The 19,673-nt window shown below is 37.2% G+C and overlaps 1 protein-coding gene across 1 annotated transcript in view; it reads left to right on the top strand.

Moving 5' to 3' along the window:
* Positions 1 to 19: 19 nt before the first annotated feature.
* tbx19 (T-box transcription factor 19) overlaps positions 20 to 19,673 on the top strand; it is a 22,944-nt gene continuing 3,290 nt past the window's right edge. The window contains exons 1-8 of the mRNA XM_085263609.1: positions 20 to 43; positions 490 to 524; positions 1,696 to 1,967; positions 11,637 to 11,913; positions 15,534 to 15,668; positions 16,507 to 16,568; positions 18,412 to 18,470; positions 18,839 to 18,997. Of these exons, the coding sequence (XP_085119735.1) occupies positions 1,696 to 1,967; positions 11,637 to 11,913; positions 15,534 to 15,668; positions 16,507 to 16,568; positions 18,412 to 18,470; positions 18,839 to 18,997 (964 nt within the window). The 5' untranslated portion in view covers positions 20 to 43; positions 490 to 524. The remainder of the gene's footprint in view (positions 44 to 489; positions 525 to 1,695; positions 1,968 to 11,636; positions 11,914 to 15,533; positions 15,669 to 16,506; positions 16,569 to 18,411; positions 18,471 to 18,838; positions 18,998 to 19,673) is intronic.

Here is a 19,673-nt window from a genome sequence, read left to right as displayed (position 1 = left end):
TAAAAAAAGAAAAGAAACCAGCTGAAATCCACAGATCTCAGAGGTGATTTTTGGTAGACTGCACGCTAATAATCTATATTTTAATTGTTTGCAGAGTAAATTCTTTCTGGTAGGTTTTCAAAGTTTCGTATCCAAATATCTGACATTTTCTTACAGCCAATTTTACCTTCTTATTCACAATCTTGGGTTTTGTTGTTGGTAAAATTTTGATCAAACGTCCTGTTTTTGAAACAGAGTTCATTCAAGCCATCAGCCCAAAGTGTACAGATGGCATGTTATGCACTAAATACACTGCTATGCTGTGAACTATGTAGCAATTTGAGGCAAACAAATCCATAACCCTAAAAAAGAAAACATTAGTTCAGTTTGCCCAATTTGCATGTGATAACTGTGCATAAATGGACATGACAATACAATAAATCAATCTACTGATGGTGTTTAAAGGTATGTGTTTTAAGTTTTTATCCTTTATTTTCATTCTTGTTTCAGGCATCGTTTCCTTCCAGGTCCATACTAGAAGCCAAGTAAGAGTCTCATTGAAAGACAAATGGTGTCGGGTGTGCAGATGCTTCTGACTGACAAAGTAAAAGACTTTACAATTTTGTTGACCCCTTTGTGTCACTTTCAGTCTGTGAACCCACTGTAAATTAAATGATGCAGTTAAAGAAGGTTTCTATTCAAGAGCAACTTGGAAAAATAAATAAACCTTTTATTTCATTCAGATTCATTTAAACTGAACAATCAAACATCAGATTATAGCACATTTCATTTGCTCCTTTCATATCAAACAATGTTGATTGTTTAAAAGCTTCAAAAATAAACAACAGATAAACTGCTTCCTGAAACGAGCTTATTTTTTGCGTTTCTTTGGTCCAGAAATTCCCCACCTGCATTCAGCCTATTATTTTCAAATGCAGAAATTTTCAGGAACAATATGGGTTTATCGGGTAGCTGACACCGTCCTCCAGCTAACTACAACAATGACAATAACGTCAGCTCATTTTTTATTTTTATTTTCATTCAGTTAAACTGATTATGTGGCTTAGAAAAAAACTGAAACCTGTAGCATGAATTCAAAGTGGACTGGACTGAAAATTTTGTTTTCAGTGGGATTTACTAATCACCTGTTAAATGCAGCAGTGAAGCGTAATCTGATCGTTAGAGGGCTGGTGTAATTTAAAGAGGTGTTATTAAGAAATTATATAAAACCATGGTTATATGATTTGGTCCTGATCATTTTCAATGATCAATTGTATTTAGGATGTAGTTTGAAATGTCAAAAGGTGTTTTAAAAATTGAGAAACTCATCAAGAATGTGTGAGGTCTTCAACATTCAGTGAAACCTGATCTATGATTATAGCAAATAAAACATAATTTATACCATGTTTGAGATTCAGTGCGGTCAACAAAACAGACTCTAAGAGACGATATGAAAAAATACAGCCTGTGTTTTTTTACCCATTATTTGAAGTACTGCTGTGTTCTTCAGTCTATTGAGACAAGAATCATACTTTGTGGTAAAATTTACGCTTAGTGGACTAAATTAGTAAAATAAAAATATTCAGGTGGATCAGATTGCATTGTCAAGTTTCTAAAGACTAAAAAATAATCCAAACATCTTTACTCAAGTGAAATTAATGTTATAAAAACTGTAAAACTCATCACGATTGAATCTGTCTTTGTTTGGGTTTGCAGATGAAGGTGGAGGGGTTACAGGAAGATGGAGGGTCTGGTTCAGTGTCATCTGTAGATCAGAGTGCCACTGGTGCTGGTGGGTTGATGTGCAGTCCCGGTTCGGCTGAACGCTGCATGTCGCGGCTGCTGAGCGCCGTGGAGAGCGAGCTGCAGGCCGGCCGGGAGAAGGGCGACCCAACAGAGCGGGAACTGAGGGTGACGTTAGAGGATGCCGAGCTGTGGAGGAAATTCCAGCACATCACTAACGAGATGATCGTCACCAAGAATGGACGGTAACTGCTCTCAGATTTTTGCTACAAATTAACAAACTTCCATGAACAAACTTCACTCCTTCAATGCAACTGTTAGTTATTCAGGAAGCACCTGGTAGTGGAAACAAAAGTTTATTTACAGCTTCAGAATACTTTAGAAAATTGAAAGAAAAGGTGAACAAATTACAATATAAATGACGTTTCTTAAATAAACAAAAATATCTGGATATAAACACCTGAATTAGAGATTCTCAGGATGCATTTCAATTAGAGACTTTGCGTTAAGTAATGTTTACTTTTTTGAGTCTTACTGCTGATCAACATGTGAATCTCAAGGGCGTTTGGGTAAATGGTAAATAAATTGATTCTTCTGCAGCACCTTACAACTCTACTGCAGAGCTCAAAGTGCTTTATAGAACATCTCATTTATACTGACTAATTCATGAAAGCACATTTTCTACGATTAAGCGTTTTCTCTGTAACATTCAGACACTGATAGTTGCATCAAAGAGCAACTTGGGGTGCAGTATCTCCTCCAAGGATACTTTGGCATGTAGACTGGAGCAGGCAGGGATCAAACCACCAATCTTTCAGTTAGTAGATGACCTACATTTCCTCCTGAGCTGCAGCCACCTCACCCACTTTTCTACATTGATAGAAAAAACACGTTAACATGTTCTCTCCTAAACAAAGCCTTCATAATTAGCCAGCTGAGATACTGGGTGTCTCTTTGTTTTGGGTTTTAGAGGTGTTCACAAGAGGAGGTTTTGATAGCCATTGTTGAGATTGTAGAGGTCTCAAAGACGTTTTTGAGTTAGTTCAGGAGATTTTTTTTTAGGTCTTTAGAGGAGATTCTTTAGATTTTGAAGGTATTGAAGAGATTTCCACAAAAAAAAAAAAATCAATAAGTTACTCCAAAAAGTATTCCACAAATACTTTTGGATGTTTCAGAAGCCTACAAGAAGCTCTGGAGGCTATTAGGGAGACTGACATCTGATATTTGTAGTCCTTGTTGATTCTGAGGATCTCCTGGAGAAGTTATGGATGCAATTAGTAACGTTTTCTAATTGTGTTGTAAGACTTTTCGGAAGAAAATCAGAAGAGTTTGGCTCATTTAGAAGTGATAAATAGCTTTGAGAGTGTCCAGATATAATTTAGGAGTTGTGAGAAGTTTTTTCTGAAGTTATAGAGGTAATAAGGACAGTACTTATGGTCTTTAATACATTCTAGATATAGAATGTGTTAAATGTAATATCAGTAAAGTACTTTTCTGAAAGTACATTGTCAACAGCCATCAGATTGACAGCCAACAGGAAACAGATCATTATATCAGGTAACTTTTGTCTTTACAGTCAGTATTCAGTAACGAACATGTTAGAAAATCATAAAAAGGCAATTTTCAGTCTTTTCCTAAACTGACAGAATTGATTTTTCTTGTCAGGAAAGTCTGCAAATGAAAAATGTAATTTAGCAAACACAGATACAGTTCTTTGCAACTTTCAACTAGTCAGTGTGAAAATAAAAATAAAAAACTGAGCCTTTCAGATACAACCGGCCCTATAAATAGCTATGATCCATATAATGCTGCTAAGTTTACTCGGGCAGTTTTAGTTTGGCATTTCTGTCACTCCCTGTGAAGGTATCATTAGGAGGACTTTCTAGTGCTTCAACTTGTGACTTTGCAATAATAAGTTAATGACTTCATTGGCATCAGCAGTCAATGAATGATACAGTAGCATGCCAACATTTTATGTGAGAGTTAATCAACTTTTGTTCCTAGTCAGCCAGTTTAGAAACAGAAAAATCAGACATTAAAAGATCATTATGTTCAATTCAGTGGCATGAAGATACACCATATTCTTCCTGAGCATGAATATACAATTCAGGCTTTATGAGAGAAACAAGCTTGAAGAAGAAAATATTTGAAAAATTGTGTTGTTGTTTTTTCTAAATTGAGTTTTGTTGGTGGTTCTTCTGAGCAGATGTGGCAACTTGTACTTTGTTTGCCAGAGATTTGTTATTTTGTTGTGATGCTAAAAACATAATCTTACCCATTTTTCTACAAATAATGGCTCGTTTTAGAAGATACTTGATTTCTGAATATTTTTGCAAAAATGACCACAGAGATGGAGAAACATTAACACAGAGTGTCCCTGTTTTAAGCTGACTCCCGATCAGTGCTGCTGTTAACCGGGGTTATTCATTAGTCTCGATAGCAGCTGTTATCATCGCCTCTGTGTGTTTCATTTTGTGGTTTTTTTGTGCCAAGCCGAGGCGTGTTGACCAGTCGCGCCCTGCGGTGGGCAAACACTCCATTTACACCTGCAGGACGCCACTTCAACTGCTGTTACTGCTGGAGAGCCGACTGTTTGTCTGAAAGCAGCTTTAGAAGGATGGAAACTTTGGTATTTTTAACATACGGTGATAAATTTATATTCACATGCAGAGATGGTTGGTTATCATAATCTGTCATAGTTTATGCTGCCTGTAACAAATTTTAGCTCTGGTAAGGATTTTTCTAATCAGTCATCAGTTGTTATTGATGGTTATCGAAGAAATGCATTTGTTGGCTGCAGAGGTGTGGACTCGAGTCACATGACTTGGACTCGAGTCAGACTCGAGTCATTAATTTTATGACTTTAGACTTGACTTGAAAAAATGTTCTAAGACTTGTGACTTGCCTTGGACTTTTACACCAATGACTTGGGACTTGAATTGGACTTGAACCGGTTTACTTGAAAAGACTTGATATTTCACCCCAAATATAAAATTTAACATGCATATTATATAGAGATTGAAAATGTGACGTCATTCACGGGTAGAACCGCAAAGGATTCTGGGAACTCGTGGCAAGCGGTACTAGCGCACGCAGGCTTTCAATTAAAATCAGTTACACAGCGATAAAAAGAAACACAAAAATGTCAAGAAGCTGTTGTATTATTAACTGCAATAGCCGGTCGCATGACAGCCACGGGAAGCCGACGGGTAAAGAGATCGGTTGTTATCGGATTACGTCGTTGAAGAGAAATTGTTCGAGCCATGTTTCCGAAGTAACAAAGACGCGACGGGTGGCCTGGATTGCAGCCATTCAAAGATCAAATATAACATCCCAGAACACTCCAGCTCACAGGTTAGTCTGCTCTAAGCATTTACACGAAGGTCAGTGTTTTTAGTAGTTAATACGTCATTTTCATAACATAATTGGTGATATAGGTTACAACAGAGGAGGAGCCAGACATTTGAAACACCCGGGGCTTAGCCCTAAAGGGTAGTATGCATGTGGGATTTTTTTTTTTTTTTTGAGGGGGGGGGGTGTAGAAATGACTGAAAGATTAATAGGCTCTGTTTTGAGTTTTGTTCAAAAAAGAATGACTTCATATAGGGAAATATATATATCACACATGCAGGACACCTTAAACTAGTTTTTTAATTGAGCAGCAAGACAGAACGAAGTCGGGGCTGCATCAAGACACAGGGACTAAACCCCAATTCAACCAGACCCAGAACTGATCCAGAATTAAAACAGGACTACAACAGTTCAAAAGCAGGATTACTGAGGACTTAACCAAGACATAACCACAATCAGAACTAGATGATAGTAGCACTAAAAATCATCATAGACCTGCACTACACTTATTTATTTAATTCTACCAAAGTACAATATTTAGATTGAGAAAAGTTTATATAATTATTTAGCCTTGTTGTGCAAACAAGCCTGCAGAACTTAATAAATATAGAATTTGAAAAATAGCAAACCTAAAAAGAAACACTAGGTACGAGATACATGAGTACCTATGATACAGTGATACTTTTAGTAAGCAACCATTTGACTAACATGTGTGTCTCACCTGCTCTTGTTCATCTCTGTTCTGTCCTCATTCTCCATCTCAATCTCTGCTCCTCTCTCTCCCTCTTTGTGCTGACAATCATCAAATATACAGTTGAAACCAGATATTTACAAACTCTTCAGATAAAAACACAAACACTTTTTTAATTGTAACATTAAATCAGACTAAATGTTTATTTTTTTAGATTGATAAATATAAAAACATATTTGTTAACTTTAAGAGTAAAAAGAGAACCTATCTGTGTTTTTTAATTGCAAATGGCACCAAATTGTATTCAAATTGAGCCACACTTATGGAGCTCCACGATTCTTTTCCTGGTGTTTTGGTTGACATCTCTGGATTTTCCCATGTTACAGAAACAGGCTCTGTGTTTTGCCTTATATGCATCCACAGGTGTGCCACCAATTTACTCACATGGACTCTACTAACCAATCAGAAGCTTCTTCAGCTCAGAATGGAATCGTCTGGAGTTTTCTTATTAATTAACAAACTTAGTGTACATGTACTCCTAAATTTAATGAAAGTGATAAAAAATAGAAAGCTCTGTCTCTCTTTATTCTGACATTTAACTAATTCAAAATATATTTCAATATTTATCTAAAACAAAAATTTACTCTAAATTGATGTTGTACAGTAAAAATGTTTTATGTTTTCTCCCTAAAGTGTATGTAAATATCTGGTTACAAATGTGAATATCCTGCTGTGTACTGAAATCCCTCTTGTTTTGCATAGAAATATACTGAACAACATAGTAAGCATAATATATAAAATAACATTTACCTGAGTTTTTTCTTTGAAAGAACCCTCTAATGTCCATTCTTATATTTCAGTACATAACTGAAACCGAATTAGTCGGGGAGGGTAAGAACTGAAAATATGAAATAAACACACGTAAGCTAAGACTCTCTAAAAAATAGCATTTGTTCGGCTTTTCATTTCGCCATTTGTTGATTCACTTGAAGAGCAAGTAAAATAATATTGGTCAAGTGATCAGTTTCATATCAATCTTTTGTGATGCACCGTCATATTTACATTATTTGTACGGTACGAATGATTTGCTTTGGTACCTGGTCAAACTTAAGCTCTCCTTAGTATGGCTGGCTCCGTCTCTCCAACAGCGCACTCACGGGCAGCAGCTCCCCCCGCCCCCTCGCTCAGTCGCTTAGTGCCTGAGCTTGGATCATACCAATATCAGGGGGGATTCACGCACAGTCGTAAATTCCCACAGTGTGCACTATGTGCTTCGAATATTGTGTGTACTTTTTGTTTTATACAGTTGTCAGCCAGGCATCTAACTATGAAAAAATTACACTCCAAAATACCCCGGGCTTCTGACAAAACAACCCGGGCTTAAGCCCCGTAAGCCACCCCCACGCTCCGCCCCTGGGTTACAAGCAAGTCTGGCGCTGAACAGAAATTGTGGCGCTATGCTCCTTTATTTATTGTGCATAAATAGTGAATTGTCCTGACACAATATTGCGTTTCGCTTATGTTATTATGGTACATTGACAAAAACATATACTTTTATTCACAGGATAAAACAGGTTTTTTTGTATCACTAATTGCCCAGTACGATTACAGCATACAGTATTGTTGTCACTGCTACATTTCTGTGATGAACCAGAAATTATTTCCACTACTAATTAATTACCGTTGAGCTCAAAGGTTATATTAATAAACGGTTAAGGAATGTGTATTTATGACGACGATTTGTGAGACTGGTAAACTTACCTTTGTTCGTACGATGGTCTTTCGTTCTACACGGTGCATTTCAAGGTCCTGCACCCATCCGTCGGTAAACTGTACCTGGGCTTGTTGCAGTGACCGGAAGTTACTAAACTTCATGAGTGTATGCACTCACTCCAAGAACCGTATGATTATTAATATGCATATAAATAAAGAAGCTATTTTGTGCAAAGATGTCAACTGTAAGAATGCTGTGCATAAACATTTACTCTGCTCCATGTATGATGATATAGTGACTGCTCTGTATAAAAGTGGCACACTGCTTGATAAACAATATAAGCATAAGAAACCTAACATCAGACCTGGCTGGAAAGAACATGTATCCATGTACCATGATGAAGCTTGCATAGCTTATAAATGTTGGGCCATGGCTGGAAGACCTAAACAAGGCCCAGAATTTGAACAGAAAAAATGTGCGAATGCCAGATATAAGTACGCTGTTCGCTTTATAACTAAAAATGAGCAAATGCTAAGAGCAGATTCTTTGGCCAGGAAAATGTTGTGTAATAATACGGCAGATTTTTGGAAAGAGGTGAAAGCTCTTAATAACTGTAAACCATCTCTACCATCAACTGTTGAAGGTGTTTCTGGGGCAGATAACATTGCAGCATTATGGAGACAGCATTACAGTGCGTTGTTTAACTGTATAAAAAGTGAACCATATGAGGACAATCTTGACATGAGTAATGACACAATAAGTGTAAGGACACATGAAGTATATGAAGCCATTCATAGGTTGTCTGATAATAAATCCTCTGGTTTGGATCACATCACTGCAGAACATTTAAAACATGCTAGTGTAAGGCTAGCTCCTCTTTTAGCACTGTTTCACTGGGTTTATGATTCATGGCATATTACCAGACTCAATGCTGTGTATTTTACTGGTACCAGTTATGAAGGACAAAGCTGCAAAAGTGAGCTGCTTGGATAATTACAGGCCGATTGCACTAGCCAGTATTTTATCTAAGGTGTTAGAAAGAATCTTGTTTGACAGAGTTAGTGTGTTCATCTCTTCTCTGGATAATCAGTTTGGCTTCAAAGCACGGCACTGACATGTGCATATATGCACTCAAGGAAATAGTCAGTTTGTACAGGGCTAAAAATTCATCTGTCCTCATGTCTTTCATTGATGCCTCTAAGGCTTTTGATCGAGTGAACCACAGAAAACTTTTTGATAAAATGAAGAGATGGGGAGTTCCTCAGTACATCGTGAGGATTCTCTCTTACTGGTACGCTCATCAGAACATGAAGGTTAAATGGGGAAGCAGTATTTCTGCCCCCTTTGGTGTCAGCAATGGTGTTAGACGGGGTGGGATTTTGTCTCCAATTTTATTTAATTTGTATGTTGATGATTTGTCCATACAGCTGAGAGCCTGTAACACTGGGTGTATATTAGGTAAAGCACTGATAAATCATCTTATGTATGCAGATGACCTGGTTGTTTTTAGTCCAAGCAGTGCTGGGTTACAGGATCTTCTTAATGTCTGTACTGAATATGGTGTGCAATATGACATTGAGTACAATGCTGCTAAAAGTGCTGTTTTGATATGTAGAACCAAGCAGGATAAACAGCTAAATTTCCCTTTGTTTAAACTGGCACAAAAAACTCTTGAAGTTCATAAAAAGGTGAAATACCTCGGTCACTTTATTACTGAGCAAATGAATGATGATGATGACATATACAGACAACGATGTAAGCTCTATGTGCAGGCAAATACTATTGCACGCAAATTCAGCTTTTGTTCACTTCCAGTTAAAGTGGCTTTGTTTAAAGCGTATTGCACACCGCTATATACTGCCCCCTTGTGGTCATACTACAAACAATGTAGCATGCAGAAGCTGCATGTTGCATATATTGATGCGATGAGAATCCTTTGCAGGATACCTAGAAGTGGTAGTGCCAGCCAGATGTTTGTAGCTGTGGGTGTTTGGACTTTTAAAGCACTTTTAAGGAAGCTAATGTTCAATTTTAGAGAACGACTGGATGGTTCGAGTAACAGTATAATTTTAGCACTCACAGATCCGACAGTGAGTGGTTCCCATTACTCATCCAGTCTCAGAAAGCACTGGTTAAAGTGTTTGTGTATTTATTGATTTATTTTAAGTAATTGTGTTTTATGTATATTATGGTTTTATATTTTTACTAATGTTTTAGATACTTATTTATATACATATATATATTTAATGGTGTATACCTTGTGTTGGGGGGGGGAGTGTTGTGTGTGTGTGTGTGTGTTTTTTTTGTTTTTGTTTTTTTTTTTTGTCTTGTTTTTATGGACATGAAGTCTGCCAATTAAGATTGAATTGAATTGAATTGAATTGAATTGAATTGAAATAAATATGCTACAATGAGATAGCTGACTTCATCTAACTAGCAAATGTTGTCCAGGCTACGTTGGTGATACAGTTTTTTTTAATGTGTATGATATTTTTGTCATGCGATTTTAAAGCTGGCCCTACAACCGCATCCAAGAATAACATGCAGCGTATCTCAGAACTGTCGGTGAAAATTATTCTTGGAGCTAGGTTTAATTGAGCTGCATTTTAAAGAGGTGCAATTTCACAATTTGTGTATATTTTCTAAGTTCACTATTTTGTCATGTGTTGAGAAAAACACAGATTTTAAAATTACATGGTCTAATATTTACATTTAGCATATAACTGCAACATTCTTTTTTCGTTTTTTTTTTTTAAAGACTCGAAAGGACTTGAAATTCAAAGTTTCAGACTTGTGACTTGACTCTGACTTTTACACCAGTGACTTGAGACTCGACTCTGACTTGCCTGACATTACTTGAGACTTGACTTGAGACTTGAGGATAAAGACTTGAGACTTACTTGAGACTTGCAAGACAATGACTTGGTCCCACCTCTGGTTGGCTGTACCGCTGTCAACCAGTCAGAATGAAAAATAAAGAATAAGGTATATTCAGAGAATAAAATGGGGGTGGAATCGTAGTGTCAGGAGGCTCTTTGGAGAAAAACTAGTCTGGAAATTATAGACATTTTCTCTAAAGCCCTTAAAATCTGGTATTGTTAAAATGCCTTTATACAGCCTTCAGCTGTTTGGCACAATTGTCAAAAAATTGCAGTACCAGACTTTTTTGGATTCTGTTTACTTTTAAAACTCCATCCAACAATTATTTGTGTTATATATAAATCATTATCTCTAATTTGACAGAAATTTCTGAAAATTGGCTCTTACATGTTTTCTTTGACCAACTCTCAAAGCTGAACTATTTTCCTAGAAAAGCTCAAGAAAGTCCTCACTCCTGAGAAACTACAAGGAACAACTATCTGTATATCAGTGCAGCTGAAAATTCTGTCAGTTTAAAAATTAATCTGTTAACTAAATGTGTGACTGTGATAAATTATCACAGACGTTTTATAGAACTATTCAAATTTACTGTTGGCTTCTGGAATGTTTTTAACAGATCCACAAATTCCCAGTTTGAGTTTGATCTGTATGTAGTTTAATAGTTGCAATAATTTTGTATTTGTTTGTAAATGTATTCATTATATGAAACGTTATATTGTGTATATATTTAATTTCATCTAAAGTCCAAAACATAAAGCAAAACAAAATGCTGTGGATCCTTTGGCAGCTTAAAACCTGGATATTTATCTGAGGTGCCGGTGGTGACCAAAAATGGAGCTAAAAGAGAAAAAAAGTCGGACAATCTTCAGGTTGATATAAATAACTTTATCATTATAGTTGGTTATACTTAAAAAAAACTGAACCAAAGAATGAAACTGAAACTGTAAATTCAGATTTGCAATCACATAATAGCAGAACAGCTCCCACAGCTGAGCAGGTGGTGAGCAAAGTCAAAACATATCTTTATAATAAGCTGCTGACTAATTTGTTGATTAAATGTTCAGCAATGTATGTTACAGTAACTTCAGCTTCAATAAAACTTTCATAGAGATACATTCATATGTATAGGCAATGTGTGTAATCTATGTATAAACTTATAATATAATGTAAGAAAAAATGCATTAAAATTGGTATTAGCCCCATAATTCTGTTATTATTTTGGGTTCTGTGAGTGAACATAAACTTTCCCCTTTAATCAAGCTGTGTGTCTCTCTCCAGTCGCATGTTCCCAGTGCTGAAAGTGAGCGTCTCTGGCCTGGACCCCAGCTCCATGTACTCCTTCCTGCTGGACTTCGTCCCGGCTGACAGCTGCCGCTGGAAGTTTGTAAACGGGGAGTGGGTGGCGGCCGGCCGGGCGGAAAGCCGCAGCGAAGGCCGGGGCCACGGTGGCATCTACATCCACCCTGACTCGCCAAACTTCGGCGCTCACTGGATGAAAGCGGCCGTGTCCTTCAACAAGGTCAAACTCACCAACAAGGTGAACGGAGGAGGACAGGTGGGTGGAACAGAGCCTGAAAATCTGCATGTCTTCATTCATTGATTTCTTTGTGTGTTTACTTGTTCTTTCTGCAGTCATTCATACTTTGATTTTTATCCAGTCTGTTCATATATTTTTGAGATTTTCAGTTTTTATTTAATTGTTGTTTTTTTTCTTTCCTGTGATTTCTTATTCGTTTTCTTTCTCTCCTTTGTTCTCTTTTTTGTTTCTGTTCTGCTGATTTTTGCTTTCTTTGTTTTGTTTGTAGTTCCTTTTTTCTTCAGTACTTTATTCCTCTCTTTAATCTAGTGTTTTCTTTTTTCAATCTTTCTTTTTTGTTCTCGTAATTTTCTACTATTCATTCTTGTCTTTCTTCTCCCTTTCCCTCTTTCACTTTTACCACACTTTTTCCTGTATTTCTTCTGCATCTCCGTCTTCTTCTTCTTCTTGAGTCCATTATCCTGCTGTTCATGTCAAGAGTCTCCGTCTCTTTCCCTCTCTCTCTCTCCTTCCCTCTGTATTGTATTGAAGTGGGCGAGAGACTACCACCTCTAATTAGCCACTTCAGTCCCTCTCTCCGCTCACTTCACCTGCTCGCCCCCTCGTAACCACGGGAACGGGATAAACAGCTCTTAATTGGCCAGCAGCAGTTTAATGCACTTCCTGTCGAGAGCTGTTCAGCACTCTTAGAGGCCTCCATGCGCACACACGCACACACAAACACAAACACACGTGCACAGCACTACAAAATTGGCAATAATGTTGTCTATATTTACCCCATTATCCCTGTCCAAACATGACACGCACACACCGGGCAGTAATGCAGAGTTGGAACAGAGAGCTCGGCCATAATGAAATAATTGCTCAGCTTATTTGTACATTATGGTAATTATGTTTTTTACTGGGAAATTAATTTACCCATCATGCTTCAGATGGACGAGGGAGAGAGAGGTAAACTATATTCAAAAAGAGCCCACACACACTCCAGCTAATGTGGGCACTGCCAGCACACACACAGCGCCGGGGTCAGATCTGAAGCCAGCCTCTCAATCTGAATAGAAAACAGTTTGTTTTTGTGTGTCCGCCCGGAGAACTCGGATTGGTTAATTGGGCCTCATTAGCGAGGGGGTGGGGGGGGGGGGGGGGTTGATGGGGAGATGGACGAGATAGAAAAGACAGATGGATAAAAGAGTGTTTTGGCCAAAAGACAAAGATGGCTCCACTCCATAAACTCTCCTGCAGTCAGACAAACTGACAAACTGACTGACTGACAAAACTACACTTACCTTTGTTTTCTGTTAATTGATTCAAAAGTACAGAGCTGTTTGGACTTTTTCAAACTTTTAGAGCCGAGTTTTTACCGTGAGGCTTGTGATCTCTTCAGAGAGGATGGACTTCAGTAAAAAAGTACTGAAATGAACTAAACAGGTCAGATAGGAAATGTTGAAGTATGGATAGAATGAGGTAGGCAGTTACAACCAGATATAGATGGTTACATTTATGAATGGGCAATAATATACATGGACACAAGCAGGTATCGGAGGAATGGAAACATTATAGATGACGGGGGATCTATTATTGTACGATCATCTATTATTGTACGATCTACTGTACAATATAAAGCGCCTTGAGGCGACTGCTGTTGTGATTTGGCGCTATATAAATAGAATTGAATTGAATTGAATTGAATTGAAATGGAAACATTATAGATGAGTACAAACTGGTGTTAATGAATATAGATAATTGGGCGAAAGCATATAAAAATATTATAGATGACTGAAAACCTCTAAAAAGGTGGATAGATAGTAGCAGATAGAGGTAGCTTCAGACAATTACAACTGGATATAGAGAGATACGAACAGGTACAAATTGAGAAAGACATATAAAAATGTTTAGATGTGTGTAAATGGGTAAAGATGGAAAAATGAATATACAGCTTAAAAGAATTAAAGGGACACTTGAAATTCCAGTACCAGTATGTATATATATACAGTGGTTTGCAAAAGTATTCGGCCCCCTTGAACTTTCCCACATTTTGTCACATTACAGCCACAAACATGAATCAATTTTATTGGAATTCCACATGAAAGACCAACACAAAGTGGTTGGTACACGTGAGAAGTGGAACGGAAATCAATACAATAAATAACTGCAAAGTGGGGTGTGCGTAATTATTCAGCCCCCTGAGTCACTACTTTGTAGAACCACCTTTTGCTGCAATTACAGCTGCCAGTCTTTTAGGGTCTGTCTCTACCAGCTTTGCACATCTACAGACTGAAATCTTTGCCCATTCTTCTTTGCAAAACAGCTCCAGCTCAGTCAGATTAGATGGACAGCGTTTGTGAACAGCAGTTTTCAGATCTTGCCACAGATTCTCGATTGGATTTAGATCTGGACTTTGACTGGGCCATTCTAACACATGGATGTGTTTTGTTTTAAACCTTTCCATTGTTGCCCTGGCTTTATGTTTAGGGTCGTTGTCCTGCTGGAAGGTGAACCTCCGCCCCAGTCTCAAGTCTTCTGCAGACTCCAAGAGGTTTCCTTCCAAGATTGCCCTGTATTTGGCTCCATCCATCTTCCCATCAACTCTGACCAGCTTCCCTGTCCCTGCTGAAGAAGCACCCCCAGAGCATGATGCTGCCACCACCATATTTGACAGTGGGGATGGTGTGTTCAGAGTGATGTGCAGTGTTAGTTTTCCACCACACATAGCATTTTGCATTTTAGCCAAAAAGTTCCATTTTGGTCTCATCTGACCAGAGCACCTTCTTCCACATGTTTGCTGTGTCCCCCCCACATGGCTTGTGGCAAACTGCAAACGGGACTTCTTATGGTTTTCTGTTGACAATGACTTTCTTCTTGCCACTCTTCCATAAAGGCAACTTTGTGCAGTGCACGACTAATCGTTGTCCTATGGACAGATTCCCCCACCTGAGCTGTAGATCTCTGCAGCTCGTCCAGAGTCACCATGGGCCTCTTGGCTGCATTTCTGATCAGCGCTCTCCTTGTTCGGCCTGTGAGTTTAGGGTGACGGCTTTGTCGTGGTAGGTTTACAGTTGTGCCATACTTCTTCCATTTCTGAATGATCGCTTGAACAGTGCTCCTTGGGATGTTCAAGGATTGGGAAATCTTTTTGTACCCTCAGCCTGCTTTAAATTTCTCAATAACTTTATCCCTGACCTGTCTGGTGTCTAAATCCAATCAAGAATCTGTGGCAAGATCTGAAAACTGCTGTTCACAAACGCTGTCCATCTAATCTGACTGAGCTGGAGCTGTTTTGCAAAGAAGAATGGGCAAGGATTTCAGTCTCTAGATGTGCAAAGCTGGTAGAGACATAGCCTAAAAGACTGGCAACTGTAACTGCAGCAAAAGGTGGTTCTACAAAGTATTGACTCAGGGGGCTGAATAATTACACACACCCCACTTTTCAGTAATTGTATTGTGTTGGTCTTTCACAGGGAATTCCAATAAAATTGATTCATGTTTGTGGCTGTAATGTGACAAAATGTGGAAAAGTTCAAGGGGGCCGAATACTTTTAGATAAAAGCATTTAGGTGCAGAAAAAATGTACAATAATCTTGGTCTAAATAATTATAAATGATGGGAAAATGTAGAAATAATTGTCTTCATTTTCCCAGATTATGTTGAATTCTCTCCATAAGTATGAACCTCAGCTCCACATCGTGTGTGTTGGCTCTCGCCATCGACTGGTTTCTAACGTTTCCTTCAAAGAAACGCAGTTCATCGCCGTCACTGCCTACCAGAATGAAGAGGTACAAAAGATGTTCTATTTTCAATATCATTTGGTGTTTGGGTGTGAACTAGAACTAGTTTCACAGCTATACTTGTTCTAATTCTTGAAAAATTGAAGCTGATTTTGATATATCAAAGTTAAAGCTAACACCAGCAAGCTAAAATTGCTCAAATATTCCAATTAACCAGATTTAATGCTGGTTAAGTGTCATGAAATATTGGACAGTGTTTCTTTTTTCAATTACCTTTTTAATAAATATGGATTTGTGGGACACAGACTCGGAATTAGAAACACAACACAACATCTTTTAATCGGAAAAAAACATTTGAATACAAATGTATGAAATTTTTTATAAAGGTAAAGCTCAGACGTCTGATTTAGTTTAAAAAAAAGGTAAAGCTCAGAGTTTTTTTTACCAGCTGAATCTGTTTAATTTAATGAGATGAATCAGTTTTTAAGGGTATAATATATTCCATTTTTAATGTTACAACAGCAAACCCTTACTTAGTTGGTCACGTTCAGGTTATTAATAATCTATTCTCTCATTTTATTGAGATCACAGTTAATAAAAACAGATTGGGAACACACACTAATTATTCAAATCAAAACAGAGGAAGAATTTATTAAACAGAACTGTGAAATAATACAATAAGTGGACATGAAAATGGATATTCATCTAGAAGCCTGATTGAGAAATTACTTGCAAATGAACAGATCAATGAAAGATGAAGCCTCTGTCCAATAAATGGACTGTTATGCATAAAAGTCATTTAACATTTCACAGCTGAGGTGCTCTGTTCTTCTCGAGTGTAAAATAACGTAACAGGATGTGGATGTTTCTGTGTTTTTCTGTGCAGATCACAGCCCTAAAGATCAAATACAACCCGTTCGCTAAAGCCTTTCTGGATGCCAAAGAGAGGTAACACTGCACAGCAACACAACAACAGCATCCAAACACTTTAATCTGACTTTTAAACTGGATATACCCTTTAAGAGACCCAGTAGCCATATAGTGTATTTCTATGTTCTTTTGTGATACTTTAAATTATAAAAACATAAATCTAGCCTCCAAAACTTTTCATAGATTTTTACAGGATTTTCCACATTAATGTGCCACGGAGAATGGAAAGCTGTGAAATATGAACATTTTTAACACAATGGGCTTTGATTTATTAGCCCTTTTTCTGGTATATATTCAATAATTAGGTATCTCATTATGACAGTGTTTAGATATTTCAGTAATCTAAATGTTTTGTGCATTTCTACACAAAATCTTTGAAATATTACGCTTCTGCCAACCAGATTTTTTTTTTCAGATTGAGTTAGAAACAACGGATGACTATGATGACTTCACTGTAATTTTGCTTTTTAGTTGCAAAGATAGCTGGATTGCACAAGGGTTAAAAATGTCCTGTTTCTCATATTAGGTTTTCAGAGCATTTAAAGTAATTATCATGAAGAAAGCAAGAGTTATTTGTACGGCAATTTTCACATTAAAAGCACCAGATAACTTCTACAGAAGTAGAACAGCTCTGTTTGATCAAAGTTCCTGCATGCTGGTAACACACGGCAGAAGACTTTCACTGCACTACAGATAACATTAAAAATAGATCCAACTATAGCTCATCCATCATGGTCGGGTTTTGTCTTCACTAGCAGGGAGTTAAAACTGGATTGGACCAGCAGGGCACCTGTTTATTTGGTTGGTGGTGCAGGGTGGTCTTTAAAAGAGAACAAAAATGTGCTCTCACCTCTGCAAAGTCAACTAGCTTTCAGCATAGCTCTGAGACATATGTAAAGTATATGGTCATTCAGAGTAAGTTTCTGGTTAGACTCCATAACGTTTTAGGCCCAGGTGCATCAACCTCAGTTTGGGGTGCATTTAAAGGTTATCCAGGCCTTTATATCCTTAAGTCGTGGCTCTAGTTTAACTAATAATTTCGGCACCATAGATAAATAAAGTTGGATATCATCTGCATAGAAAATAAAATGTAGGTATTATTTATGACAAGAGAGGTAATGCACCATCTCAAATGTTCTGTGCCTTTTAGTTTTCAGTACCAAGAAAAGGTTGCGGGAGAACTGATGGAAGGATTGTTAGCAAGACTAAAAGGGCATTTGACTACCGAAGAGCTTCAGGGTGGTTCAGCTGACTTTGGAGTGGTGATAAACACACCTCAGTATCCAAAGTGGTTGACTTCAAGAGGTCAGGCTCTCAGCTCCCAAACTAAACATCATGATAAATCTTTAGACAGTTCTTTTTATTTTTTGTTATTTTGAATAAGTAAAAGGTGGAGATAAAGACATACTTCACTTTAAGCTTATATTTTACTCACTGAGATAGAAAACTGTGATCAGGGGACCCAAACATCACTGCAAAATCTCCACATAAACAAATGATGTTGTAAAATCAACTTGTGATTAAATGCAATAGCTGTGAGATCTAGTATGTCATATATAATGAGTGTGCAGTTGTGGATGAGTCAGATTTCGGTCCCATCCAGAGATATTTTACACCACAGCCATGTGCCTGCAATGACTGCTGACACTTTACACTTAACGCTTAGCATTTCTCACCAGGATAACAGAGGAAGTTAGCGTTAGCAGGCGATTAGAGAGTCATTATGAACTCCACCGTCTCACTCATTTGGAGAGAGGGTGTCAAGTGAGAGACTCTATACAATATAAACCACACACACATCTGAACACAGACACACAAACTCACATTGTCTTGATGGCTGTGTTTGATTTATCCTCCTCAGGATCCCAGGTGGGCGGAGTTTGCCTGAGCCATCAGAGGGCCGTGTTGGGATTCAGTCCTGTGAGTTCACAGCTTTATATAGCCTCATGAAAGAGACAATTACATTTTTTCGTAGTTTATATCGAAATAAAAACATTGGACTTTTATGCTTTTTGAAATTTAATTTGAAGATTAAAATAAAAATCAGATTTTGTGGGAAAAATTTAAAATCTTATTTCCATGGTATGAAATTTATGAATCTATGAAAGTGTTTGATTTTAACAGCACATTTTATTCCTTTTTTATAAACAGTTTTTCTGAGCATTTACTTTTCTTGTGCTTTTATTTTTTGTGTAAGTATATATTTCTTGTTATTCTTGACACAAAAAAACAAACTATCGATACATTTTAGGTAAACAGATATTTGCGTGTGTGCTTTGGTGTGTAAGGTTGGTCGCTGTGCTCAGCTGGAGGAGGAGGTGCTTTTCCTTATGGCAGCAGCCTCCCGCTGACATCACATCATCACCATGGTTATAAACACCATGGATACCCTGGGAGACACACGCCTTACCCCACTGCCTACCTGCCCCACCGCCCGCACTCCTCAGGTAACAGTGTTTTTGTGAATGTTTGTAGAAAGTCCAAAAATAAAGTTTTGTACTTCTTATCATGTTCAACATTACAGAGGGATTTCATATTTGCTACAATTATCACAGATATTTGTTTTTACTTTTTTCAATTTTAATGTAAAACTGTGCAGCAGAACATTTTCACTATATTGAAATAATCATGACATTTTACACTGGCATTATACTACATTATACATTATACTATATGTATAAACATGTGCTGTATAAACATGTAGTTTCATGTTCATTTATAACTATATAAAAAATCACGATTTATTTATTTACTAAATGTTTACAATATAAAGCATTTACAATTTTTATATACATACATTTGCATGCAGACATCTCTTTTTGTCATTAATATACAAATTTTCTTCATGTCTATTATGATTTAAAAACAAAATTCTTATATATGTGACATAAAAACAATGATTAATGAACTGTATATTAAACAGATAAACAAATAAGCATTTACGTAAATATTTTATATGGGGTTTTTTCTGAATATTCAGTGAACATTTACTTTCTATAACTACTTATATACATATATACCTTTATATACACTAGTACACAATGTAAATTATGTTGATTTACTTATATGCTAATTTTAAATATTTATATACAAACTTTTGCCTGCAGACATCTACATGAATAT

This window comes from Mchenga conophoros, linkage group LG23 (assembly GCF_057382185.1).
Source record: "Mchenga conophoros isolate Kocher_MC1m ecotype Shallow Benthic linkage group LG23, M_conophoros_male_GT1.1, whole genome shotgun sequence".
Lineage (NCBI taxonomy): Eukaryota > Metazoa > Chordata > Actinopteri > Cichliformes > Cichlidae > Mchenga > Mchenga conophoros.
The sequence above is the reverse complement of the archived record's forward strand: the minus strand, read 5'-3'. Positions and strand labels throughout refer to the sequence as shown.